Source organism: Berghia stephanieae, chromosome 1, assembly GCF_034508935.2.
Source record: "Berghia stephanieae isolate SIO BIC M18660-M18661 chromosome 1, UCSD_Bste_1.3, whole genome shotgun sequence".
Taxonomy (NCBI): Eukaryota; Metazoa; Mollusca; class Gastropoda; order Nudibranchia; family Aeolidiidae; genus Berghia; species Berghia stephanieae.
Genome location: NC_088360.1, coordinates 10,489,441 through 10,517,122, shown reverse-complemented (window position 1 = coordinate 10,517,122; position 27,682 = coordinate 10,489,441). Strand labels below are relative to the sequence as shown.

General features: G+C 34.5%; 2 protein-coding genes across 9 annotated transcripts in view; one reads left to right on the top strand and one right to left on the bottom strand.

Annotated features, from left to right (window-relative positions):
- Positions 1 to 165: 165 nt before the first annotated feature.
- Positions 166 to 20,571, bottom strand: LOC144967708 (uncharacterized). Of its 2 annotated transcripts, XR_013644456.1 has the most exons (10): positions 20,290 to 20,571; positions 13,400 to 13,466; positions 11,530 to 11,634; positions 10,930 to 11,082; positions 9,782 to 9,952; positions 8,452 to 8,593; positions 7,202 to 8,206; positions 4,996 to 5,102; positions 1,004 to 4,319; positions 166 to 674 (listed from the first exon to the last, which is right to left on the bottom strand). XR_013644456.1 is itself a non-coding variant. In XM_078905255.1 (9 exons), exons 1-9 carry the CDS (start codon positions 20,298 to 20,300, stop codon positions 4,296 to 4,298), a joined length of 1,785 nt encoding a protein of 594 aa, XP_078761381.1. In that variant the 5' UTR covers positions 20,301 to 20,550; the 3' UTR covers positions 166 to 4,295. The 2 variants fall into 2 exon arrangements, 1 of the variants encoding a protein (XP_078761381.1); XM_078905255.1 differs by having other exon boundaries at positions 166 to 4,319; positions 20,290 to 20,550.
- Positions 20,562 to 27,682, top strand: part of LOC144967685 (regulator of MON1-CCZ1 complex-like) — a 27,603-nt gene continuing 20,482 nt past the window's right edge. For 6 of the 7 annotated variants that reach the window (XR_013644454.1, XR_013644443.1, XR_013644450.1 and 3 more), the window contains exons 1-6: positions 20,573 to 20,662; positions 22,260 to 22,404; positions 24,007 to 24,083; positions 24,628 to 24,712; positions 25,758 to 25,820; positions 26,381 to 26,467. Coding sequence is in view for 2 of the 7 variants with exons in the window: in XM_078905240.1 (XP_078761366.1) it covers positions 22,303 to 22,404; positions 24,007 to 24,083; positions 24,628 to 24,712; positions 25,758 to 25,820; positions 26,381 to 26,467 (414 nt within the window). In the remaining 5 variants the exon portion in view is untranslated. Of the gene's footprint in view, positions 20,663 to 22,259; positions 22,405 to 24,006; positions 24,084 to 24,627; positions 24,713 to 25,757; positions 25,821 to 26,380; positions 26,468 to 27,682 lie in introns of all 7 variants that reach the window. The other variant, XM_078905223.1, reaches the window with a different exon arrangement.

Sequence of the window (27,682 nt, the reverse complement as noted above, 5' to 3'; positions counted from 1 at the left end):
TATGGGAGGTCAGGAACCCCACCCAGAGTGCAGATCAGTAAGTAAAAAAAATACAGAGATGATTTAAAAAGAAAAAATATCACTAATTCCCCAGTCCCCCCCCCCCAAGTACACATCATTCTCCTGCACGCCAAGATAGGATTCAATGAAGACAATGTTGCATCATTTATGAGGTTTCCCCTAGTAAGAATTTTTATTGTCAGGAAATCATTGTCGCCATCTTTGCATGGTAACATCTGTAGCATACATGGTATTTCTGTACAATTACAATATTCAGTCAAAATAATTCATAATTTAATGTTATCAATAATAATATGTGTAAAATAATAATAATAACAATAATAATAATAATAATAACTTGCTGTGCAATCTGTTGATTTTAACATAAAAAGTCCAATACAATTTTTAAAATGAAAAAAAAACAAAAACCGCTGATTGCAAGCTGTGCTACAAGTCAAGCAAAACTTACACTCAACAGCAAGTAAAAATCAGAATCGATACTGTCCAGACACAAGATGAAATGATGTCCTATCATAATCGATGAATTTTTCTACCAATTTTCTTCTCGAACACAAACTTTTATACACTTTGTAAAAGGCCAAGTTTCCTGTCAATATATTTTTAATACAAAATACAGTCTTCCTGTGCCAGGAGTGGCCTAGATAAGCTGATCACTTCCTTTTTTTTTTTTTGTTTGTTTGTTGCTTTAGGTCTCTTCCAACACAATTGAGGTTATATGAGAGACCGCTGAAACAAAAAAACAAGCAATCTAACAAAAATAGTACAAATGTAAATCAAAATCATAAATAACCAAGAACAAACAGGCAGAAGATTTACAGAAAAAAAAAAATATCCCCTGTCAAAAATACAATCACAAACCAAAGAAGCAGGATAGGCTAGTAAAGAGAAGAAGAAACGACATCACTATCGGATCGTACACCCATGCGAACATCATAGGTATATGATTCAAGGGTGATGCTCCCATCCAACCACCCGCGATCACTTCCTTAACAATCAAAGGAACCTGTATCTGACTGCAATGCAGAGGCATTTTTTTCTAAGTCATCCATCCACCCATCAGCGCTCACAAGTTGCTGGAACTATTAGATTTGGAAGAAAGTACTTTTCAATATAGGGTCCTATTCAAAGGGTAGCAAAAAATTGTGACTGTCTAATGTTAAAGAAACTAGAATTTAAATCCAGCCCTATGGGCTTTATATGGAGGACAAAGTAGTGCTGCTTTCAGTGCCAGAGAAATGGAAAACGATGGGTTAGTCAAAAGATTGTATATTTTTTAAAACCTCCTTATACAATTGCCAAAGAAAAGATAAGACAAGAAGACTAGTTCAAATAAGAATAGAAGTAGATTCTAAATGTATTATGATATCGTTATGTCTAGTCCACGACAAAAAAAATGAAAATGTCCCCTGTATTGGTTCTATGCCTAATGAAATACATCAAACAATGCTCACAGAATACACAGCAAACAAAGAATCACATATGTTGTCATAATGAAGAGATGAAAACAAGAATAAAATATATCACCATCAAATGAATTATCTGACCATTCCCTTAGATTAGTATTAGATCCCAGACACAGTCAGGACAAAATCAAAAACATGCCAAGACAAGGACATAAAAAGAACAAAAGACAACACATGGAAAGCTCCCTTTCTACCCCCATGACCCAAAAATACTTACACTGATCGCAATCACAAGATGGATGAGTAATGGTCGCCTTCAAAAGTATCGGGATTTTGTTATAATCCAAATCCAAGCTACAAAACTTTTAACAGTACGATTTCTTAAAAAATACAAATCTGTTAGGTTCTTGTTGAAAGACGAAGATGTTTTTTAATTTTTTTTTTTCATTTTGAAAATTAATGCAAATAATAACAGTACATATATCATTAAGCAGTTCCATCCACCAAAAGTTAAAAGAAAACAACAACCTTATCAGTCTCAACAACCTCACAGAGAGAGAGAGAGAGAGAGGTGAATATAACAGTCATATCACAAACACAGATTAATATTACATAACATTTATTTAATAATGTACAAAAGAAATGTAGCTTCAAGATCAATTCGTACTTAACATAGTGCATTAAATACAATATTTGATATCTGAAAAAATCAAAGTTCAAATGCTGTATCAAATATTTGTTTCCAGAACTGTTGCGGCACTTTAATTTTAAATCATAGTACAAGCACTCGGAAAAAAAACAATTAAATAAACGATCTCAAATTTATCTGCAACTACAGGACAGATGTTCTTTTCACCTTGAAGGGAGCCTCTCACCAGAATAAAACTTATATAGATAAAAGTCACTGGACTAAAGCTCAAAAATATAAAGGAGTGGCAACATTGACACATAGACATGCCGTTAATATTTGATAGATAAAAATGCAGTCTTCGTCCCCTATGGTATAATATTATTTATAAGACAAGATAACACACTTCCTTGCTTATGGTACTTCTCCCCCCTCCTTCCCCCCCAAAAAAATAAAATAATAAAAATAAAGGGTAACAATTATCTGAGGAGAGGGTGTGTATGTATTTGAAATACATTTGAGTGGCTACTATGAAATAAGACAACCTGAGTTATGATTTACTTCTGAGTTGACAAATCGTATGTAAAAGCCTAATGAATGTTCAGGAACTGCATCAAGTAAAAAATGCAAAGCTGGATAAAAACTACTCATACACAATATACAATAATACAATATTCTTTTTAAAAAAACAATAATTATACCCAAAAAAAAACAAACAAACCCCAGACCAATAAACAAATGAATAACAAAAATTAAAAAACAAAACAACAACCCAATAAAAAAATATAATGAAAAAAACTACAACCCAGAGTATCATTATCAAGATATATAAAAAGGTCTTATTTTTTATCTACAATTAGCAAAATATTTGAAAAATTCAAATTCTAACCCCGCAAAGAAAAATTAGTATGTCATAAAATTCTATTTAAAAATCGTCACACATTTTGAGATTTGTATGATATGGCAAGGATTCCCAACATTTTAATTATGCAAGTAATAACCCTCTGGAGTGTGTCATCAGAATATAATCATTTTTTTAACAGTGTGAAATATAGAAATCAATTATATCTCAAATTAGACATTAAACTTTGAGAACATTAGCAATAAATGTTAAAATCTACACTGCAAAATTATGATGTCACTAACAAAACATCAGTATACGACCATTGCTTCAAGCACTATTGCTCAATACCTAATCTGTAAGTCTTGTGATATCATCAGCTATTCTTTCAACATTGGTAGGAATTGGCCATCACAATCTTCAAGGGGGTAAAGGGAAAAAGTGAACGGCCACTTTGGCAGGAATCTGAACCCAAATACTCGCATATATTGAAAAACAAGGACAAATAGAAAAGTGGGATAAAAGAGAATGGAAGGATGGGCAGATTAATAACCCTTTCATTCAAAAGGCATATCTTCCTTTGGGTAGCTGGATCTATGTTACATAAAACAGAAAATTGTTTTTCTTTAGACCAACAACCTAACCCCCAAAAAAGACCCATCGATAAACTGGGATTTAATCTAGATACACGGCCCTTTTTGCTTTAAAGGACTTAATATAATATTACAAAACACATTCACAAAGTCTTTTTTTAGAGCTAAAATATCAAAACTGTTTATACTTTAGCGAAATAAAAGAGTAGGCATTTGTATTCGTCTTCAGTGTATGAAAATCTATTTTCTAGGCATCAGACATCTCACAGAATCTCTCTTTTTTCTTACGCTATAGTCTTAGGAAAAAAATACACTCCTCACCACTTAACTTGGCTAAAGTTGATGCTACACTTGGCAATTACATGTCCAATTTCATGTAAATGGGAAGAAGAGTTTTTGAACAGTAATAGTAATATAGGTGATACATTTGCAGGCAGAATGAATAAGAACACCTCAACATTCAGTAAGTTGTTGATCACAGGCGCTTTTCAGTCTGATCTATTTTACAAACCAATGAAAATGCAGTGAATGTCAAAATAAAAAAACAAAAAACAACTAAAAATTCAAAATCAGCATAATGGTTCGTAAAGTAGATAGGACAAAGCATTTCAACTTCAATTGACTGAGGTGTTCCCATACTTTCTGCCTGTGAATGTGTCATACCTATAAGACTTAAAATAAAAGAAGGAAAACGTATCACAGGTAATGTAAATGTTACAATGCGTGACATGTCCATATTGCAGGGATGGGGACCACACTATGAAGTGAGCCATACAAGTTACCAATCCAAGAAGCAAGATATCAACAGCCTAATCCCAGTTTTCCCAATCATCCTGGAGAAAAGAAAATATAAATAACTGAAGAGTGTTTGATCAAAATCTATTTGAATCTGGTATTAGGCTAGGTTGTTGTTTGTCAATCTGGCATAGTGGTATGGTCTAAGACTAAGTCCTATTCAAAGGGTAGCAAGAAAATGTACTGTCGGTTTACCGGAACATTACAGAAACCAGCATAGACTTGATGTACCAAATAGCTGTGGGATATGACCCTGAACAATGAAAATTGAATCTAAAATGAACATGATCAGGATTATAAAATTTGAGTTATTATCTGCACATTAAATGATACGAGTCATCCTTGCTGAAAGCAAATCAACTTGATTAAAATGTTATTATTTTAAATTTAAATCAAATTTCAGTCATTGGCTACAACTGACCCCAACATTGTAAGAATTCTTAAATTTGAGAGTAGTTTATAGTAGATAATTATATAGACTCATGGATGATAACTGACAGATTAGGAACTATGTAAATATGTAAAAATATGTCATACTTATTTTTATTATCTGCAACTTGTAAAAGAAATCAAGCACTATAAATAACAATTTGTGGGAATTTCGTAAAAATATTCCATTCCCTCGACCAGCCCCCATCCCCCTCACTTCATCTACAATAGAGGCAACAGGCTATCTTTTACTCCCTCATATCCTAGAAGTTGAAAATTCCTTACTTCAGCATCTAAATTTTCTCCCAATTTCTTGGCAATATCTTCGGCAGCTTTGAGATCTTCCTCTGTTACTTCCACATCAAAGTCATCCTCCCAGTCATCGTCCAACCCTGGAAATATTTTCATGAAACCAATTCAGATAGATAAATACAACAACATAGCTTAGTTGCTGAGGTGCAGATGGAATCATCCAACCCTGGAAATATTTTCATGAAACCAATTCAGATAGATAAATAAATACCACAACATAGCTTAGTTGCTGAGGTGCAGATGGAATCGTCCAACCCTGGAAATATTTTCATGAAACCAATTCAGATAGATAAATAAATACCACAACATAGCTTAGTTGCTGAGGTGCAGATGGAATCATCCAACCCTGGAAATATTTTCATGAAACCAATTCAGATAGATAAATAAATACCACAACATAGCTTAGTTGCTGAGGTGCAGATGGAATCATCCAACCCTGGAAATATTTTTATGAAACCAATTCAGATAAATAAATAAATACCACAACATAGCTTAGTTGCTGAGGTGCAGATGGAATCATCCAACCCTGGAAATATTTTCATGAAACCAATTCAGATAGATAAATACAACAACATAGCTTAGTTGCTGAGGTGCAGATGGAATCATCCAACCCTGGAAATATTTTCATGAAACCAATTCAGATAGATAAATAAATACAATAACATAGCCTAGTTGCTGAGGTGCAGATGGTCTGGTCTTGACTCCCCAAAAAATTTTTAAAATGTCCTTCAGAGACATAACGCCCATAGAGCTTTGCACAGACAATATCGATTGACTGTTATGTTTGTGTTTTGTGGTGTAGGCAAGGCAATGAAAACAGTTACCCTGTGAAGAATACAGGCATTAAATCATACCAATGACATCTTTAAGCTGAAACCGATCACTTTCACTATCACCCACATATTTTTGATCAGTAGAGGTTTTAGTTTTATTTTATGAGGGGTTTTACGGTACTAGCAACACTTTATGGGATTTCAGTACTAGTGAAAAAGAAGATGGTAGAGAAATGAATATAGTGATACGAAGCTGTGGACTGTATAGAGTAATAAACAAAAATGAATATAACACCTTCAAAAAAGAACATTATACAAAACACTGAATGTATTGGGCTCAAAACCCTTTTTCAGCCAACAACAAAAAACAATAAAAACGAATACATGACTAAAAAACCAGATCCACGACTATATATTTAGTACGAAATATCTAGTCGTCGATCTGTATTTTAGTAATGTTTTTATATATATATATATATATATATATATATATATATATATATATATATATATATATATATATATATATATATATTTTTTTTTTTTTTTTTTTTTTTTTAAATACTTTTAAAGTTTTTTTATTTTTATTTTGTTGGTTGAGTCCGAAAGATGTTGTGTCTGGTATTTTGTTCTTTTTTTTTTGAAGCTTTTATATTCATTTTTGTTTATTACTTTTTAGAAGTGAATATAATAAGATCTAGATTTCAAGCAGCAAAGAAAATATAAGACTCATCTCTCAAAAAAGGTACTATATATTTGACTGACTCCCTCCCAGCTGAGGATCCCTGCCAAGACCATGAAAAAAGGTGAGCATTCTCAATCCAGAACAAAGATAAGGAGCAACATGGAAAGGAAAAAATAAGTAAGGGGGTTAGAAGACGCAACAAGTGACTACCTGCCCACCATGGGAGGTCAGAAGACCCACCCAGATATGGTACCTTTAAACCAACATCTGCAGCTATAGCCAGATACTCATTCAAATCAATAAAGAGTTTGGCAATGTGTGTAAACTGGTTTAACAAAACAAAGACATAATCTGGGGGATTTTGAGTCTTTACTTTTAACTGTCCAATAATTAACCAAGTTCAACACTGCTTGCCTTCACATAAGCTGTCTAGTCTGACATCAATGTGTAAAGTGATAGGAAACTTAACAATTGAACAAACCAAAGTAATGAGTTATAAAGGGAATGAGTGATGCACGTAAAAATTTTAACAACGAAATGATTTTATATTTATATGACTATGGATACACTGTCATAAACTCAATAAGTAAGTCAATCCTAACGATGTAAGTTTTGATTGAAGAAGTAGCTTCATGTAATACATGTTATATTCTGTAAAGCAACACTTCAACAATTATCAAGAGAAATTTTTCTCAAATTTCAATTCCCAAAATCATCATACCTTTAGCTTCACTTGAATCTGACGACGGTGTTTCAGTTTCTCCTACCACAACCATATCACCTTTCACCCTCATAGCCAACTCGGTCACAGCATTAGTGTCTTTCTCTGCCTTAGAATCACTGACCCCATTAGACTCTGCTTCTTCTTGTTTAGCCCCTGCACTCGAACATTCATCTTTTTCTGCCCCACAAGGACTGGACATTTCTGGATTGGATATGGCTTTAGAGGCTGGGGAAGCTTCAGGCGTAGTATTATTAGGAGTATCACTCTCCTGAACAGTTGTTGAAGAAGTTGATGGTGAAGTTAACACATCAGCAGCACCACAGGCAGCATCACCTGTGACAGTGTTTGGCTCATCTGAAGCAGGTAATTCAACTCCAGAAGCAGCTGCTGCACTCAAGGCACCTGGACTGTGAGTTACGTTGCAAGGAGCAGATTTTCTTAAATTGTCATTCCTCTTACTCATATCTTGAACTTCAGCAGGAGATCCAGGCTCTGGTCCTTGGGCATCCTCTGGTGAAGAAAGTTGTTCTGCAGGAGATTTATAAGCACTGGCAGGATCGGCAGAAATTTCGACATTTGGTAGACGAGAGACTGGGTCTGCCTCTGTTGCAGTTCCTTCCTCCACTGAGGGAGATTTATTGTCAGCCGAAAAGTGATTATGAACAGTTTCCAAACCTGAATCTGCAGGTTCCTTTTCTGTAGAAAATGAAGTCGAATCCTTGTCATCAGACTTGGGTATATTGGAAACTTCAAAAGAAACACTATGTTCTGATGTTGCTATAGAACTTTCATTTGAAGTAGGGGGATCCTGTATTTGGGGTTCTTCTGTTGGAATATGGTGTTGTTGAGAGGGAGGACAAGATTCACTGGAGGAGGAAGTAGAGGGAGGTATATTTTCTGATTTTGAGGATTGGTCGGAGGGCATTTGTTTCTGTCGAGGTTTAGGCATTTTTTCCCAATCACTTTCATGACCATCATCATCTTCTCCACCACTCCAATCATCTGTAAACAAAATGGAGACAAATAACATGGCTATATGTAAGAACAAATTGATGGATCAAATGTTGTCAAAAACGATCTAACGATCTAAATACACTTTATATGATGAAGTGGATCTTCTTTTATTATCATTATTATTAACACTCAAAGAAGGTTGTATCTCAACGAAAGAAAATGTAATTGCATTTTGACTCATAGATATTTGGTAATCAATAGAGAAAGAGGCAGTGCTATCAATATTAACATACCATCATCCCAACTAAGAGAGTCGCCATGGGCCTGATCTGCCCGTTGCATTAAGGCCTGTTTTCTAGCTTCATCACATTCCATTTGATGAACTCGGTAGAAATAACGTTGCCAAAATTCAGCATGGGAAACTTCATTGGGAACCTAAATAAAAATCAGTTTAAAAAAATCAAAATATAAAAATATAATCACATGTCAAGATTGGAATTGAAATGAAATATTAATATAGTTGAATATTACCTTCATTAATATAAAATCTTTTCCCATTGCTTCAAAACATTTCCATCAAAGACATGCCGTCAACAATAAACCCTATCCTATGCTCATGCTACAATAAAATTCTCGATTGTACTTTTTACAAAATGTGCAAAGTCAGTAATGGGGTCTGATCAATAAATAGCCTTCTTTTTTGGTATTCAGTGCAAAGCGGATATATCGACACCACACCCCTGTGACAATCCTGTCCGTAAAAGAAGGCTTTCATTATTGAAATTCCGAAGAAAAATTCAAGCACATGCAAACCTTTGGTATTTTCCCTCCTGATTCTGCAAATTGGGAACCCATTTTGCTAACCTTGGTTTTATGAAGTATATCTGTAAAAATTCTGTTAATTGAGGGCACATAATCTTATTTTGTTAATTGTCGGATTTTTAATCTTGTCTTCCTCAACAGCAAATGATGAATCTCCACATACCGACATCACTGGCCTTCCACATCTCTATTCATTCTCAACAAGGGTTCTCCCTGCTTGAAACTCTTTTACCCACCCTCATATTATTGTACTTGTCGAAGCACCACCCAAATTGCATATATTAGATCTTGGTGGATGTCTCAAGTGTTTCCCCCCCACCCAAAGAATCAAAAAATTTATGATTATTCCAATATGGCTTTAGAAATTTGTGAAATTCATTTTGCGGGAAAAAGTCTTACCAAATCTTTTCAATATACTGACCTGAAAATGTTATGAGAATTTCCTTGAATGTTGTTTTTTACATGTGCACAGATTTAGACATACATGTTAAGATATGCAGATTTTACAGAAAAAAAAGAAAGTTATTTATGGATCAAAGCTCATACCCGACCCATACCCATACAATTAAAGCATTATAATCAATATCAATACAATGACAATAGCTTTCTTATGACCAGAACAAAATCTACGTAAAACATTTAGCTATAATATTCATGAGAATTTTTTCCCTGTTTATTTTAACCTTGAACATATTGCCATTTAAGATGTGAGAATTGCATAAAGCCAAAAACATTTTAATTAAATTAGAGAAAACTAATATTCATTTTAGAGTTGTTAAATCTCATACTAAATTGACTCACAAGTTTGGTGTATAACGCCCGGACTTCAACTTTGGACACAAGGATTTCTGAGATCTCTCCCTTATGTTGGTCCATGTCAAAACTATTCAACCACATGTCATATTGTTCAGATGATCCTTTTGGTGGATCCACATAAGTGCTAGCATCAAGCTGAATCGCATGAAGACGAGCCTAAGAAAAAAGTTCATGAAATTTTTAACAATTTATTAAAAGTGAAAATTAAGATAAATATTGAAATAAGTATTGATTTGCAACTTAAAAACAGTATGGAAAATGCAGGGCTTTATAAGTGGAATTACAAATTCTACAGTCAACTTGTTTGCTAACTTTTAAAACAATGGAGCAAGATATTCAATTTCGTCTTAAATTAACTCATAATTGACTTGAATAATCATTATCTAAAATTTATCAAAATTCTTACAATTATCTATCACAGAGGAATCTACTGCTTTAGAAGGAAGATTAATAATAATAATAAATAATATAATAAATTCTTTATTGTCCATAAATATGGCAATTTGTCATTTAGTTACATGGTGCTCACTCAAAAGAAATGCAAAATAACAACACAGTAATACAGAGCACTTATATGCGGAGATGAGGACTAACTTTGTGAAAAAAAAAAAAAAAAACTTTCCAGAATATCATGTCGTGATTACATTATTAGAGTAATATAACAGTGGTTATTTCTTAAGGCACACTAAGGAAAAATTCAAATTGCTACCTTTCCCCTCCCCTCCTCCTACTCCATTTTCACCAATTAAAATAAAAAGTTGCAAATGTGGGAATATCCGGATCCACAAAATTCCCATCTCTGTATATAAGCATGCATAAACAAAAATAACTATCAAAGCTCAAAGCTACAAAAATATTCGACCTGTTATTTATTTTTTGTTGTAACCATTCATGTCATTAAGTTCGTGGATAGCAACTTTCATCAAATTGGTTGTGACATTATTTACATACATTGGTTGTGATTTTTTAACCAGAATTTGTTAAGTACTTAGACCTCGTTGTAAGCAAAATCAGACATGTCAAATCAGAAATGAGAAAGCAGTAATTTTAATGAACAAAGTAATCTTCAAAAATACTGTTAATTATGTAATACTTTAAACATTCATCAGATTCTATATGACATATATCAATACCTTTCCTCTATCATACAGAGTACTTCCATCTGCAGACACTTTAACAGGAACATAGTCATCAGATGGGGGAATGACTAGTGCTTTGGAAACATTGCTCAAGAATGATGAAATTCCAGCCTTAACTTTTGTAGTTGCTTGTTCAGTATTTTCCCTCTGAAATTTAATCAAAACGTTATATAAAATATATATATATTGATAATACGATCCATAATTTGGTAGAGAATTTGATAACCACGATATTTGAGATAGAAATAGCAATCTATCTTATCAAATGTTAAGGCTATTCTTTTATAATCAGTGATTAAATAGCATCGTTGAATTTTCACAAATTTAAAATCAGACCCATACTGTAAAAGAGATTGATAAGACAATACAAAAATCCTTTAAAAGAATTCCAGCTGATAATGCTTCAGAGTTAACTTCTACAGGCTTATCCTTTTTCCAATTAGATTATTCACTTCTACTTAATAATAAAAAAAAATAGTATGGCATAGTATACCTAAAAAATTTCAAAATATTGTTAACCTATTTAATGTTACCGTAATGTTGTCTGTACTGCAAGTGAAATCTAGTTATGAAAAACATTAAATATATACGTACAGTCAGAGATGAACTGGTCTTCTCAATTGCTTTTTCTGTTTCCCGTTGTACGGTTGTAGAAAATTCAGCCAAATCTTTTTTGACAAATTCATATGCAGTATTTGACTAAAAATAAAAAAGGATTGATGAAAAAAAAAAAATTAAAATGGGAAAGGACAATGGTATATATACTATTGGGCAAAATATTTTAAGAAATTTTAGGCAGAGAACTGATGATAACAGGTCACCAGAAAGGAAAATTATTGTTCTTTCCATTGATACTAGTAACAATATTGCAAATCTATTAGTTTCAATTTAATGAATCTTTATTCAACTGCTACTCACTTTTTTGAAATGACAAATTATGTCGAATTTCTAATCATACATTCTTAGATCTCGAATTGCCAGTTTTTTTAGTTTTCGGAAATTTCCAGGACCGCACTGTTTTAAAAGTTTTAGTCAATAATGTGTGACAGTGAAAATAACCCTTTAACAACTCTAAACAACAACTGGTTACAATGCAACATCTCAACAATGAAACCAGAGCATGATTTATTGGTCTTGCTGAAGCAAGCAAATTTCTTTAAAATTTTCCTATTGATTTCTTCACTCTTTAAGTTAATATACATTTTTTATTCCCTCTCAACTTCAAAAGAAGAATGTTTAAATATATGTTGTGAAAAAATAATTCGCATAAAAGAATTTAGATATACAGTTCACTCGATAAAATCAACTTTCAGTTAATCGCAACATTTTCCAAGAAACGGAATTAATTCTATATAAAAGTCACTGGTTAATTGCATCAAACTTCGGTTAATCGCAACAAATTTTCGACCTCAAAAAGCGGCAAATTCAAGAAATCAAATGAAATCACATGATTGAATTTCACTATGGGTGAAAACATGTCAGGTTGGAGAATCAAGAATGGGCGGGTTTTAATGTGTTTCCACTCTATTAGAGACAAAAGAGGGCAGGGCTTTGCAGTATGGGTTCATGCGGTCATCTGTGACCATTAGGTGAGCGGGTTGGGCATAGACTAGACAACAGATAGACAATGACAGTTGTAAGGAGAGACTGAATGATGATATCCATTGTTTTGGGATTGACAACTTTGCTTTGTGACCATCAGGTCAGGAGAGAGCTTATTGTCTCTAATCACGGCTGATCTCTTTGACCAATGTTGAAAATATAAGAGTGAAAGTTAATCCAATCCGAATAAGTTGTCGACTTGCATCAAAGCTGTATTGCAGGGCTGTCATATGTTTTTTATTTCAATCAAAGTGCTCAGTCTCAGTGAACAATGTTTACGACAACTGGTTGGAGTTTTCCATATATTTGTAAAATGTTGCAAAAATGGACAGGAAACTCAACTTCAGTTAATAGCAACATTTTTGCTGATCCCAAGGTGTTGCGATTATCCAGAGTGGACTCTAATTGAATTATTCTGAAAATCATCATTATATTCTAGAGCACATCTTTTCACAAAATTTGACAATATGACAAGTTTAAGGTAAAAGTTGAAATTTCCACAGAACAAGTCTATAAATCAAATATAACATCTGTATTTTAAAAAAATGTTTTCTCTATGTCTTCCATTACTCTCTAGGTATTATCTCAATCAGATATCGAGAAATTTATTGATGCTTTGAATCTTTTGCAACAGGATGGATTATTCATTATTCCAATGTAAAAAATAGATTCAATTCAAAATCTGAAATGAAATCTAAATCTTTCCTCCAAATGGGAGTAAATATTATGATCTCATCCTCACATTAGTTTCTTTTCTTTACTACTTCTATGATGAAATAAATTACATTGACATACTTGGCGAACAGTATTTGAGAGTAAAATCACAGAGTTTAAAATCAAAATAAGATTACTCTATATATACCTTTTCTTTAGCGGCTTGAACCCAACCACCAAACCAGCTCTCCCAGCTATTGCTCTCTTCATTGGTCCTGTTATCAACAAAATTAGTAAGCACAGAGAAGATTAGGATCATATATATATATAATTCTTTTTTTTTAAACCATCAAAAAAAAAAAAAAAAAAAAGATTTTACACGTCATGCTTCACGAAACATTGCTCTTGTCTTCTCTTGCCTTGTCATTAAATACAAATACAAATCAAAGTTCAACAAAACATAATTTGATAGATTCACTTAAGCTGTGATTATTCTCAGACATGTCTGAGAATAAGAAAATTGATTATTGGCAGACACTGTCTGCCAATAACGATGGATGGTTATACACAGACACTTTTTGAAATTCCGCTCTTTTAAACATTTATCCACATTCCACAATATGGAAAGTTTTGAAATGCACATAGAAATAAGTAAAGTTAATAAAACATCAATAAAAACATAAAATTAACAAACAATAAATCAGTCGATGTATAGTAGGTTACTATATATATAATATGCATCGACATTCATGTGGGTACCATGGCTGAATGAGGGCTTGTCGGAATCGATGATGTGTGTTCAAATCCTGGTTCTGCCACTTTTTTCCCCCGTCTTCTTTCTACAGAGCGTTGCAAATGATAAATGTCCCATCCACACCCCCTCCCTTTAAAAAAAAAAAAAATGTTCTTTCTTTCTCTCTCTCTCTCTCGGTTCTTTTCTAGCAGATTGTCATATTCGTCCCCAATCCGATCTCAAAAAGTATATTCTAAAAAGAATAAATAAATTAATAGCAAACAAATAGTACTATTCAGAGATTGACCAAATGGTCAGACAGAGAAAAAAAAAACAATAAAAATTTTTTAAAAAATAAAAACAATTTTAAGAAAATCATGTTCAGAAACGGAACAAGGTCAAACAAATAAAGGAGAAAAGTATAGACTCGATTAAAAAAAAATAAAAAATAAAGGGAGCAATCGGATTTGAACCTGTGCAGCTAAAAGAAACAAAATAAAAGGTGGTCTAACCTACTGAGCTGTCTATCCAAATCGATATCGGTGTATCTTAAACTTCATATATGAGCTAGATAATTTTCCACCATCTTTGCTCCCTTGTTTTGATAGTTATTTTCATGTCTGATTCGAATAATATGTTGTTGGATCTAGTTTTGTGGAAGTGTGGTAATAAATTGTATTGTTTTGTATGAAGAAGACATAAAAAAATCCAGGTTTGGTCAGTTTTGGGCCGAACACCTAGGCCTTGGGATTCATCCGCGAAATAAACAAATTCCCGGCCATCATCAATATCTCCAAAATTGTGGTCAGAATGAACAAATTATAGAAACAAAAGAAGATCAATAAAGTTAACAGGTAGATAAGAAGTGAACATTTTAATGGTTGGTGGACTTTTTAATTCAGAAAAGTGAGTGGAGCAGGCACTTATGTTGGTAACAACAAGATATGAAGTGAGTAGAAAAGTGCCAGAAGACAATAGAGAATAAAAAATTTTTTCGCGGCGGTGGTGGGGTTTGAACCTGCGACCTTATTGGTACGACAACTCCGCCTGGCAGGTGAGAGCGTGGCTCTACCGTGTGAGCTATCCACGAACACAAAAATATTCGTTTCAAACCCAAAGTCATTTCTAGATCCCTCTCTCACCCACTTCTTGAGATCGCCGATTCGTTCGCCACCATCGCGAAGTAATTTTGACCAGCAGTTAAGCTTAATAGCCAATATTCTCATCACAAACATATAACATAGAAACGATTGAGACATTGAGTATGCTCCGGTGTATGGGGTGAATTTTTAATTCAGAAAAGTGAGTGGATGTCAATGTCTCAATCGTTTCTATGTTATATGTTTGTGATGAGAATATTGGCTATTAAGCTTAACTGCTGGTCAAAATTACTTCGCGATGGTGGCGAACGAATCGGCGATCTCAAGAAGTGGGGTGAGAGAGGGATCTAGAAATGACTTTGGGTTTGAAACGAATATTTTTGTGTTCGTGGATAGCTCACACGGTAGAGCCACGCTCTCACCTGCCAGGCGGAGTTGTCGTACCAATAAGGTCGCAGGTTCAAACCCCACCACCGCCGCGAAAATTTTTTTATTCTCTATTGTCTTCTGGCACTTTTCTACTCACTTCATATCTTGTTGTTACCAACATAAGTGCCTGCTCCACTCCCTTTTCTGAATTAAAAATTCACCCATACACCGGAGCATACTCAATGTCTCAATCGTTTCTATGTTATATGTTTGTGATGAGAATATTGGCTATTAAGCTTAACTGCTGGTCAAAATTACTTCGCGATGGTGGCGAACGAATCGGCGATATCAAGAAGTGGGTGAGAGAGGGATCTAGAAATGACTTTGGGTTTGAAACGAATATTTTTGTGTTCGTGGATAGCTCACACGGTAGAGCCACGCTCTCACCTGCCAGGCGGAGTTGTCGTACCAATAAGGTCGCAGGTTCAAACCCCACCACCGCCGCGAAAAATTTTTTTATTCTCTATTGTCTTCTGGCACTTTTCTACTCACTTCATATCTTGTTGTTACCAACATAAGTGCCTGCTCCACTCACTTTTCTGAATTAAAAATTCACCCCATACACCGGAGCATACTCAATGTCTCAATCGTTTCTATGTTATATGTTTGTGATGAGAATATTGGCTATTAAGCTTAACTGCTGGTCAAAATTACTTCGCGATGGTGGCGAACGAATCGGCGATCTCAAGAAGTGGGTGAGAGAGGGATCTAGAAATGACTTTGGGTTTGAAACGAATATTTTTGTGTTCGTGGATAGCTCACACGGTAGAGCCACGCTCTCACCTGCCAGGCGGAGTTGTCGTACCAATAAGGTCGCAGGTTCAAACCCCACCACCGCCGCGAAAAATTTTTTTATTCTCTATTGTCTTCTGGCACTTTTCTACTCACTTCATATCTTGTTGTTACCAACATAAGTGCCTGCTCCACTCACTTTTCTGAATTAAAAATTCACCCCATACACCGGAGCATACTCAATGTCTCAATCGTTTCTATGTTATATGTTTGTGATGAGAATATTGGCTATTAAGCTTAACTGCTGGTCAAAATTACTTCGCGATGGTGGCGAACGAATCGGCGATCTCAAGAAGTGGGTGAGAGAGGGATCTAGAAATGACTTTGGGTTTGAAACGAATATTTTTGTGTTCGTGGATAGCTCACACGGTAGAGCCACGCTCTCACCTGCCAGGCGGAGTTGTCGTACCAATAAGGTCGCAGGTTCAAACCCCACCACCGCCGCGAAAAAAATTTTTATTCTCTATTGTCTTCTGGCACTTTTCTACTCACTTCATATCTAATGGTTGGTGGACTATGACCAATTTGATGATAAAACAAGTTTTTTGCTAGTTGAATAAAAGAAAGCAAATTGCCAGTTTGACTTTTCAGTTCAAAGTGTCAAGAACTTACATTTCATTGATCCATTTGCTTTTTTAAAAAAGCTGGATTTGGCATTAAGCAATATTTACTTTCATCTTGTGTTAAATACCACTTGATATTAACTGATTTGGGTCACAAATAACCACTGACATTATTTTCAGAATATTTGATATTTTTAACGTATTGTTTTCATGCATCTCGGCCTACGGTGTATCTTAACGGATCGTTTTTATACACCTCCGTCACACATGCGCATCCCACCCAATTTCATCAGCGATATTGTGTTTCTGTATTTGGACTTGGCGAAAGTTATATTGTGACATCTGTAGGATGTTTTTGTTAATAAATTTATATAATAACAATAATAATTTAAAAATCGAAAAATAAAACCAGAAAAAAGAAGTTGCATTGAAGGTAAAATAATGTTTTAGAAAGACCTTATTAAATGTTATGAACAGTCATGTGGCTCCGTAGCGCAGTGGACAAGCTGTTGGACTCTAACCTTGAAAGTGCCGGGTTCGATCCCATTGTAGACATATTTTTCATGTTTAAATTTACTTTATTTTTGTTTTCTTTTTTTTTTTCTCTCTTTTTTTTTTTCAAGAACTTTTTATCATGTTTTTAAAAAACTTCGATTTTAATTCTCTAAAATTATTTATTTATTTGAGATCAGTATTTGTGTATTTTCATTAGTTTACCATCACCGCCAACGGAGGTGCATAAAAACGGTGGACACCTCCAATGGAGGTGCGTTTTAGTACACCTAAAAACACCTACACATAAAAACGCCACCTATTTTTAACGCCTAGTTTGGCATTTTGTTAATAAAATCTGCCAGACAGGGTCTGCCAATAATCAAAAGTCCAGGTGTCAATTGCCAAGGAGTGAGTCCTTGATAGTTGACGGTTCATCAATTGCCAAGGAGTCAAATTGGAACTCTTCAGCCGCATGTGGTGATTTCAGTCGGGCCTCAATCAGCTGCATGTGGTGATTTCAGTTAAGCCTCGATTTGCGCGCATACGAATCTCGAACCCAGTCACTTTCTTTTCTTCCATTCGCCATTCACTCATTCCTTGTCAATCGTTGTGGAAAGGATCAAGTCCACACTTGTTGGCATTTGTTTTTAATTTTTATGTCTTTTCACGAATTCCAAGATGATTTAAAATAATATCAAACAAAAATTACTGTTGATTTCGGATTCAGCAGGGGAAAAAAACAGGACGAGGTGGCAAATCCCTGCCTAAGATGTCCTAGATTAAAAAAGAAAAGTAAGATTTCCTTTATTTTAAAGGAAATATACTGCACATCGTCTTAATACAGAATAATTAACGTAAAACATTTGTGCAACAAGATCAATCCGTGGCATTAATAGTAAATAGTTGATGATCTACCAACTGGCAAGGTCCGTAACAAAAAGAGGAAATATGAGAGAGAGAGAGGGGGGGGGGGGGAGGTGACAGAGAAATACATACACAGAGGAAAAAATGGCAGAGAGGGAAAAGAGAAAATGACAGAGAGAGAGAGTGTGTGTAATAGAGGAAAAAAAAGAGAAAACGACACAGAGAGAGAAAAAAGAGTAAAAGAGAGTATTAATTAATATTAATATTAATACATAACATCACTCTGTGGCAATGCATCACTTCGTGACACTAAAGGTACTCCGTGGCAGTTAAAAGTACACATGCATAGTTGATGAACTGACACGGTCCTTGGCAATTGACGATTTGACAATTGTCAAGGTCCTTGGCAATTGACGCTACCTTCTTATTATTTCCAGACAGGTGTCTGCCAATAATCAGTTTTCTTTTATTATTATTATTAATGATAATAATTAATATCTATATTGGCAGACGAGACATGTCTGAGAATGAGGACGATTCACAACACTGTGATTATCCCCAGACCCCTGTCTGGGGATAATGAAAATTCGTTATCCCCAGACACCTGTCTGGGGATAACCAAATTTCGTTATCCCCAGACAGATATTTGAAACTCCGCTCTTTTAAACAATTATCCACATTCCAGAATATGGAATGTTTCCGAATGCACATAGAAATAAGGAAGTTAATAAAATATCCATAAAAACATAAACTTAACCAACATTAAATCAGTTGTTACTACATATTCGGGTGTCATGGCCGAATGGTTTAGTCGTCTGCCCTGGAAGTTTTGCCAGAATCGACGTTGTGGGTTCGAATCCTGGTTCCGCTACTTTTTTTAAAAAAAAAATTCCGTCTTCTTTTTACAGAACGTTGCAAGGGATAATTGTCCCATCCATCCTCCCCCCATCTTTTTTTTTTTTTTGGTGCAAGTCTATTTTTTTCTCCTTTTTGTTTGACCTTTTGTTCCGTTTCTGAGCATGAATTTCTTAAAATTGTTTTTATTTTTAAAAAAATAATTGTTTGTTATTTTCTCCTCTATCTGACATTTGGTCGCTCTCTGAATATTTCTGTTTGTTTGCTTTTTAATTATTTATCCTTTTTAGACACTTTTTGAGATCAGAGTGGGGACGAATATGACAATTTGCTAGAAACTAGAAAGGAACTAAGAGAGAGAGAGAGAGAGAGAGAGAGAGAGAGAGAGAGAGAGAGAGAGAGTAAAAAAAAAAAGAGGTGGGGGGAGGATGGATGGGCCATTTATCCCTTGCACCGTGCTGTAAAAAGTAGACGGAATGTAAAAATAAAAAAAAAGGATTTGAACCCGCAACGTCGATTCTGGTAAAACTTCCAGGGCAGGCGACTAAACCATTCGGCCATGACACCCACTTCGAAGTCGACGCATATTGTGTATATATATGCAGTAACAACTGATTTAATGTTGGTTAATTTTATGTTTTTATAGATATTTTATTAACTCTCCTTATTTCTATGTGCATTTGGAACCATTCCATATTCTGGAATGTGGATAATTATTTAAAAGAGCGGAGTTTCAAATATCTGTCTGGGGATAACGAAATTTGGTTATCCCCAGACAGGTGTCTGGGGATAACGAATTTTCATTATCCCCAGACATGTGTCTGGGGATAATGAAAGCCCAGCCTTTTCGTTATCCCCAGACAGGTGTCTGGGGATAATGACAGCCGATTCACAATCTCCTTTCAACGTTCTTCTCACTTCATTTATTGAGGGTAAGATCAACTCAGTCTTAAACAATGCCCATTGTAGAAAAATTAAGAAAAATAAATAATCAATAACACTAACACAGTAACACTAACAGTAACAGTGTCATCAGACTCAGACTCAGACACCAGCCACAATCACACTCTCACAAAGACTTTGTGGAGCAGTGCAGTGACTGACTCATTCAATAGGCACTCAGATTTCAGTCCATGAAAAGGAATGGCTAAAAAGTGTCAGAGATATAATTTTTGATAATACATCAAGGTTTTTGTTGGTCACCTGAAACGATTATTATGAATTATATTTAATATAAAATTAAACAAAAATCTTTAATAATTCTTACCCTTCCGCCATTGTTGTTTTCCTTGTATTTATTGCTCAGTGACACAATGGAAGGACTCTCGAACCAAATATCACCTGAAGAAAACACCGAGGCTTAAATGTGTCCCTGTGGCATATGTAACCTTAAAATCGAGGTTTAAGACTATTTTGAAACAAACTTAGAATATTCTAATTGTAAGGCGATCTTTTCGGACATCAATTATTTATAAAAAGTAAAAAATATATGCGTTGTTTAGCTCTGTAATAGGTATGGGTTCAATGCTATTTGTGGCTGTCACGTGAGGACGATAACGAAAGTAAAGTCAGCAACCAACTTGACAGTGTCCAGCAGACAATGTCTATCTCTTCAGTTCATCATCAATCTATAAGTATAAGTATGTTGAAATCCATATGTCATATGCCCCTAAATAGATCAAAATATTTAAACCTATGTTTTACATGGTCGTCCTGTGGTTTGTAGAATGTGGCCTGAGTGACTGAGTGTCCAGGTGAAACGAGTTGGGATGAGTAGTGTCAAGTCAAAGAAGTGCAAGTGCAAATCACAAAAACATTCTCAAATTACGCCTACAGTTCACACTGAATAGGTTTTCAACAAAAACTTTTCGAATTAGAGTGCCTAGTTGTCTTTGGTTTTCAATTGTAACAAAGGGGAGACAGATTAATGCTTCTATCTACGATTCCTTCTCATCTAGGTGCACATATTTTGCAGGTCTGAAAACCGAGCGCAATTGAAGGCTTTCCGAAAGCTCCTCGGTCTAGACATCTCTTTCAATTAGTATTCTCGCTGTGGATCTTTTGTCAGGCGTTAATTATTCAATTTGTCAATAGATAGTCGCATTTTCTAAACTCTAGAACAAACCTTGAAAGATTGGTGAAAGTTTAACATTTCCTAATATGACCATTATTTTGGTTATCCACCACCCCCATTTTTTTTTTTTTTTGGAAGTATTCAAAGGTAGGTACAAAGCAGTCTTACTTAGGTTTTTTTTTTTTCTATTAGGGTTAGCTCGAGGTCGGAGGATTTTTTTTTTCTATTAGGGTTAGTTATATGTCTTAATAAAAAGCTAGGATGTTTGTCTTTCCTATTAGGGTTAGTTAAAGGTACTATCTATCTAGGTTTTATTTTTGGCTGTCATTTCGAAAATTGGTTATTCCCAGACAGGTGTCTTGGGATAACGAAAAGGCTAGGCTTTCATTACAACAATGAGACCATAACAATTTGGGTTATCAATCTAATTATCATAACTGCAATTAAATAAACGTCGCTTCTCATCAATATACAGTCTTGTGCTCGTGTACATAGTATTTTTATTTATTCTGGATTTTTCTTTAAAATTAAACAAATTAAAATTGATTTTGACAAAATATAAGTTGACATTTTTAGAAAAGTAAATTAATAAGTTTCAAAATTACACACAATGTGATTTGTTTACAAATGAAAGAAGAGCTTATTTCCAAACCAAAAATGTATTCCTCAGGGAATAGAACTTATTTACTCATACGCTGCCACATTCAATAACTCTCTCCACCCTTGAACACCTGAGTCCACTTCGATTAATATTCATGTTTACATTCAGACCCTCATAACCATCTTCAGATGGATTAGAGACGTATTTTGAAATTAGTTGCCAATTAAGTTCTTTTAAAAAAGAAAAAAATGTGAAAATAGTTTGGAACAGAAGGGAGTGGAGACAATGTCTAGTGACAAAGAGTTAAAAAACAATGTCACATGATTCTCTATAACAGATTGAATTAATGCATTTTAACCTCTCATCCCATCTTGTTACTTCTCTGGTATTTCATCACATTACTGTATTATTTACTACATTGTGTTTAGCTGAAGGAGAGCTTAGACTAAACTGCATGTGTGTTATGTTTATACTATCTAATGAGGCTGTGTAATCAATCCTCCATACAATGTAAATAATATATTTTCCACTGTTGTTCACAAAATGTGACTGTATTTTTCAGGAAGAAAGTGAGTAACCATACTACCAACAAAAGTGAAAATACCATGGAGGACGAGAATTTTTATATCAGGTTATGCAAAAGCCCCATCAGATTTGAGCCAGTGTCTAAAGCTAATAATGTTTTCTTTGATGATGCCAACAAACATGTAAGTTGAATGAAATTAGGGTTATGATTAGCAAGTGCTGTTTCTATACAAGATTTACAGACCTGTGTCAAACTTTTCTTAATTGTCAAAAAGTATGAATATTTATGATCTTACTGAACCTCTCAGGTCTGCTTATAAGGCCTTTCATAGAACTGAAAATTATCTAATTCTCATGAAAATCAACGTTGACGTTTGACGTAATTGAAAAACTGATGTATGCCTTTTAGCTCTTGGATCTGTCTGCAATTTTGATACACGGTAGATTCCTGAATAAATTAAACATGATGACTTTTGCATTTAAGAAAAGGCCATTGACTGATTAATTTTTATGTAATTAACTGAAAACAAGTAGTACAGTCAATGTAATGTCTTATGAATACCCTTTAAAATTTGATGTACCTCAAGGATCAGTCCTTGAATTAACGCTCTTTACAATGTACATTCAGCCACTGTCTGAATTTGAACATATTTTTCCATCTTCATACAACTGACACCCAATTCGATACACCAAACATTATCTCTCTTTTAAATACATGCACGTGAAGACAACATCAGAGATGTTAGGTGTTGGATTAAATCAAACAACTTGAGATTAAACGATAAAAAGACAGAATTAGTGTTGTGCTGAAATGCGATTGGAAATTTTAAAAAAATTACCAACAGTTGGTCTGAATATAAATGGATGTTTGATACAGTGTTAAATGCCTTTGTGACTTTTATGATGACCTGGTAGTTGTGCAGACACAAATTGATAATGTTTGTAAAGTCTTGAATATTTACCTAAAGAAAATTACCATATTTAGAGTTTATATGGCTGTAGAAGTAGCCAATGAGCTTATTACCACCTTTATTTTATAATGCATTGATTACTGTAATCCCTTCTTTTAAACATAAGTCATAATACACTCTCTCATCTGCAAGCCATTCCTGGTCTGCCTCTCTTAGACTATGCAAAAATGAGATTTTTTGTCGGATATATATCTCATTATCTCATTGAAATAATAGGGGGCTGGAAAGAAAAATCACTTGTGTGTTTATTAAGAAAGGTACTACAGCTATATTAGAGATAATACAATATATGTGTGTTAGTTTTACCATAAACCTATTTTCCATTTTATCCGTTCAGGCTTTTGATAAAAATAAAAAACAAACCCAACTGTATAGAATTAAATTTTAGCAATGAATAATTTTCAGAAAATGTGTTATTTTTAATATAAGGATAAGGTAAAAAATGAATCAAATCAACTGTCACCTTGACCGTGCACTATTCACTTATAATGCAAAGTTGTTCTTCCAACCCATAGTGACCATGGAATTGGAATTAATCCTGGTTTCCATAGAATTAAATGGACAGTTATTGCCATTCAATCATAAAAGTACTTTCCACTTGTCTTGAGGCCATCTAACATACCCCGCTACCCCTAGGATTGACAGAGGAAAAAACCATGATGACTTCAAAGCTAGTGCTTTACCAACTGGGCATTCAGGACCTCTTTAACTTTTCTGCAGGATGAGTCATAAGTTCATGCAATTTTAAAGGATCACTATGACACTGGATTATTTATTTTTGCATTTGAAAATTATAATGTAATGTCTCTTAAGGTATTTGCTGTCCGCTCAGGGGGTGCTATGGGTGTTGTCATGAAAGGGCCAAAGGAAAAGACAATGGCTTCATTCAGGTAAGGCTATCATTTATTTTATTTTGCTATGTTCTTGGGAAGTGTGTGTTTGGGTGTGTGGGTGTATAATGTATGTGTGAGTGTGTATTTGAGAGAGAGAGAGAGAGAGAGAGAGAGAGAGAGAGAGAGAGAGAGAGAGAGAGAGAGAGAGAGATTGGATTAAATAACTACCATGTCTATATTCACTCCTGCATGTTCACCATAGTCACAACTCTTCAATCTTTCCCGAATTGGGCAGATCATAAAGCATTTAATGTATTTTTAAAATTCTCAATATTTTGCTCTGAAGGCTTTAAATAAAAGATATATAAACAGGCGGTCTGCATATCTGCAAGTGCTTCTTTTTCTTCTTCTTCTTCTTCTTCTTCTTCTTCTTCTTCTTCTTCTTCTTCTTCTTCTTCTTCTTCTTCTTCTTCTTCTTCTTCTTCTTCTTCTTCTTCTTCTTCTTCTTCTTCTTCTTCTTCTTCTTCTGTATGTTAAATTATTGAACATTTAAAATAGAGTTGATTTACTTTTTTTTTTTCATTCATTAATCTCTATCCAGAATGGAAGACAGAGGGGATATAATGTCCATCAAATTTTCACCAGATAAACGTATTCTTGCTGCTCAGCGATCTCCCAAGACAGTGGTTTGTGCTATCCTCTTCTTACATTCTCAGCTTTAAAAGTTTGAAATATTATTACTATTAAGGTGAGGTGTTCCAATTCAGACACTCAAAATGGTTCTCTCAGCTCAATGACTTCTATTGCCCACACACCGAGAGTAATTGTGAAAATAACTATTGCATGTGTTGCAAACACCATTAAGCGAAAGTTTTAGGTGAAAGATTTGTCCATTATCAGACTTAATTTGTGTGTTTGGCTTTGATTTATGGGACATTGTCACTTGTCCCAATCGGACACTCACTCACTCCCATGTCCAGCTGATCGTCGGGGGGACATGCAGGATACAGACTTCACAACCTTACGCCATTCATCGAGGTCTCTGGCCTTTTCTAGAAGGCTGATAAGATCCAGGCCTGTCCACTCTTTGATGTTGTCTTGCCATAGCTTTTTCTGCCCTCCTCTTCTCCTCTGTCCCTCCACAGTGCACGATAGTCTGCACAGGCTATCATGGCAGACAGTGTGTCTGAACCATGACAATTTCCTTCTTTTCACTATTGACAACAGTGGTTCCTGTTATCCTGTTCGATCTTCTACCTCTTCTAATTTAATATCCTTATTTGTCCTGTGCTCCAAATATGAAATTCTCAGGATTTTCCTAGAGCTCTCATTTTGAAAAGCACATATTCGTTTTTCTAGATCTGCAGTGAGAGTCCATGTTTCACAGCCATAGAGCAGGATGGATAGTACCAGCGATCTGTACAATTTTAACTTAACTCCAAAATCAATGTTGCTTTTCCATATGGTGTTATGTCTTGTCATGGCTGCTGTTGCCATTCCAATTCTAGCTTTCACCTTTGCTGTGCTAGTTCCATGAATTTCTGTAAAGATTACTTATAAAAACAAACAAATGAATATTGATGGTCATTGAATGTTTCTATATACTAACTACACAAGCTTATTTATTTGTTTTAATTTATGATTTTAGTAAAGAACTTTCCCTTTCTTTCCCTCTGATTAATTTATGATTTTAGTAAAGAACTTTCCCTTTCTCTCTCTCTGATTAATCAGGAATTTTTAAACTTCAAGGAAGACTTAAGCACAGATCAACAGGAATACTCCCAGTATTGCAAAGTGAGTCCAAAATTTTGATCAGTCACCAATAACTATCATTTCAATTTCGTGAATTGATGACTGCCTGCCAAAAGTGAGTGCTTTTGAAGAAAAAATATGCTTATTCCAATAATGACACTTATTAGCTTCCTTGACATTTATTTTAGCCTTATCAGGGCGTGTAATTAAAAAGTGACAATATTCATCCACGACCTATGGACAGATTCATTTACCTCCTTTTTAACAAATTGTCATTATCATTAGTGAGAGTGACAAATTAAGGAGCTGACTGATTTTGAAAAACTTTTTTTAAAATTGAATTTTAATTTTTGCTTTATCAGGCACATGTTTTCAGATACAATTTATGCATACTTTTTGTCACGAAATTGACATTCTGATGATGAAAGAATTAGATAATAATTTTGTGCAGTGGGTTGCTCCTGCTGAAAATTCAAAATTTGCTCCACAAATGTATGCATTTATTTTAAAGAGAAAGAAATAAAATAAAATGTTGAAAGGAGAAGCCTCCCTTAAGTCTCATTAGTTTTGAATGTCATTAAGTGACCTATTTTTGTCCTCAGGGTAAAAGCACAGAAATTAGAGGGTTTGTTTGGAGTTCCCCCAATGAGATTATATTCATAACGAGCAATGGACTTGAACATTTCCAAGTAAGTCTCTTTTTAATTGTGTTATTTCCTTTAAGGTCTTTGTGTTTGATATCAAACAATTGCTAGTAGTTATTTAATTATATTGATAACTATTTATAACTTATCTTGTGTAGCTTTGGACTTTTGTATTATGACACTTTGTGGGTCCCTTGTTCAAATCCCACTACTGGAAGCTTAAAGTGGATCCCTTGGTAAAGACTCTTTACTCATAATTAGGGGTAAAATGAATACAAGACTGGTAACACCACTGTCTCTGTTTTAAAAAAACTCATTGTGATAGCATCCTGCAGGTCTCATAATATATATGTTTGTACAATAAGGATAAAGTTTAAAGCTATTCAGAGAACAGCTGGTAGAATAAAGAGGGATTACAGGTTATGCAAAGACAATGGCATACAAACAAAAATGAGAGAAGAATTTGAAAATGCACTCATGATACAAAGCCAAAGTGAACCTGATAATGAAAAATGTGAAAAACAATTTGATATATTCCAAAAGTGTGTCAAAGCAACTGCAGAAAAGCATTTACCAATAGCTCAAATAAACAGCAAAAAGGAATGGATGACAAATGAAATTCTAAACCTATTTGAAGAAAGACGAAAATGCAACAGAGGGTCTGCAGAATACCAAACATTGAACAACCACATTAAATCCAAATGCATCGAGGCACACGAGAACTATCTAGACTGGAAATGCTGCGAAATCGAAAGAGAATACAAACCCAACCCCCAACAAGCTCACCAAAGAATAAAAGAACTATCAGGGAAAAGGAAAAGCAAAGCAGCAGGAAGTTGTATCCAAAACAAACAAGGGGAACTGCTATTTGAAGAACAACATATAGAAAGCCGATGGGTAGAATACATAGGCGAACTGTACAATGATCCAAATAGAAATGAACCACCACTGAAATTCAAAGAACCATTAAGCGGACCAAACATCACCAAAAGTGAAATTGAACATGCCATGGAACGAATGAGGGATGGTAAAGCAACAGGCCCTGATGAAATATCTGTAGAGGTATTAAAAAGCCTAGGAGATCTAGCAATTGATGAACTTCACATATTATTCAACAATATATACAATACTGGGAAAATTCCAGAAGATCTCTGTAACTCTATTTTCATAGCAATACCAAAGAAAGCAGGTGCAGTCAGATGCGAAAATTTTAGAACTATAAGTTTAATAAGCCACATCAACAAAATACTGTTGCGTATA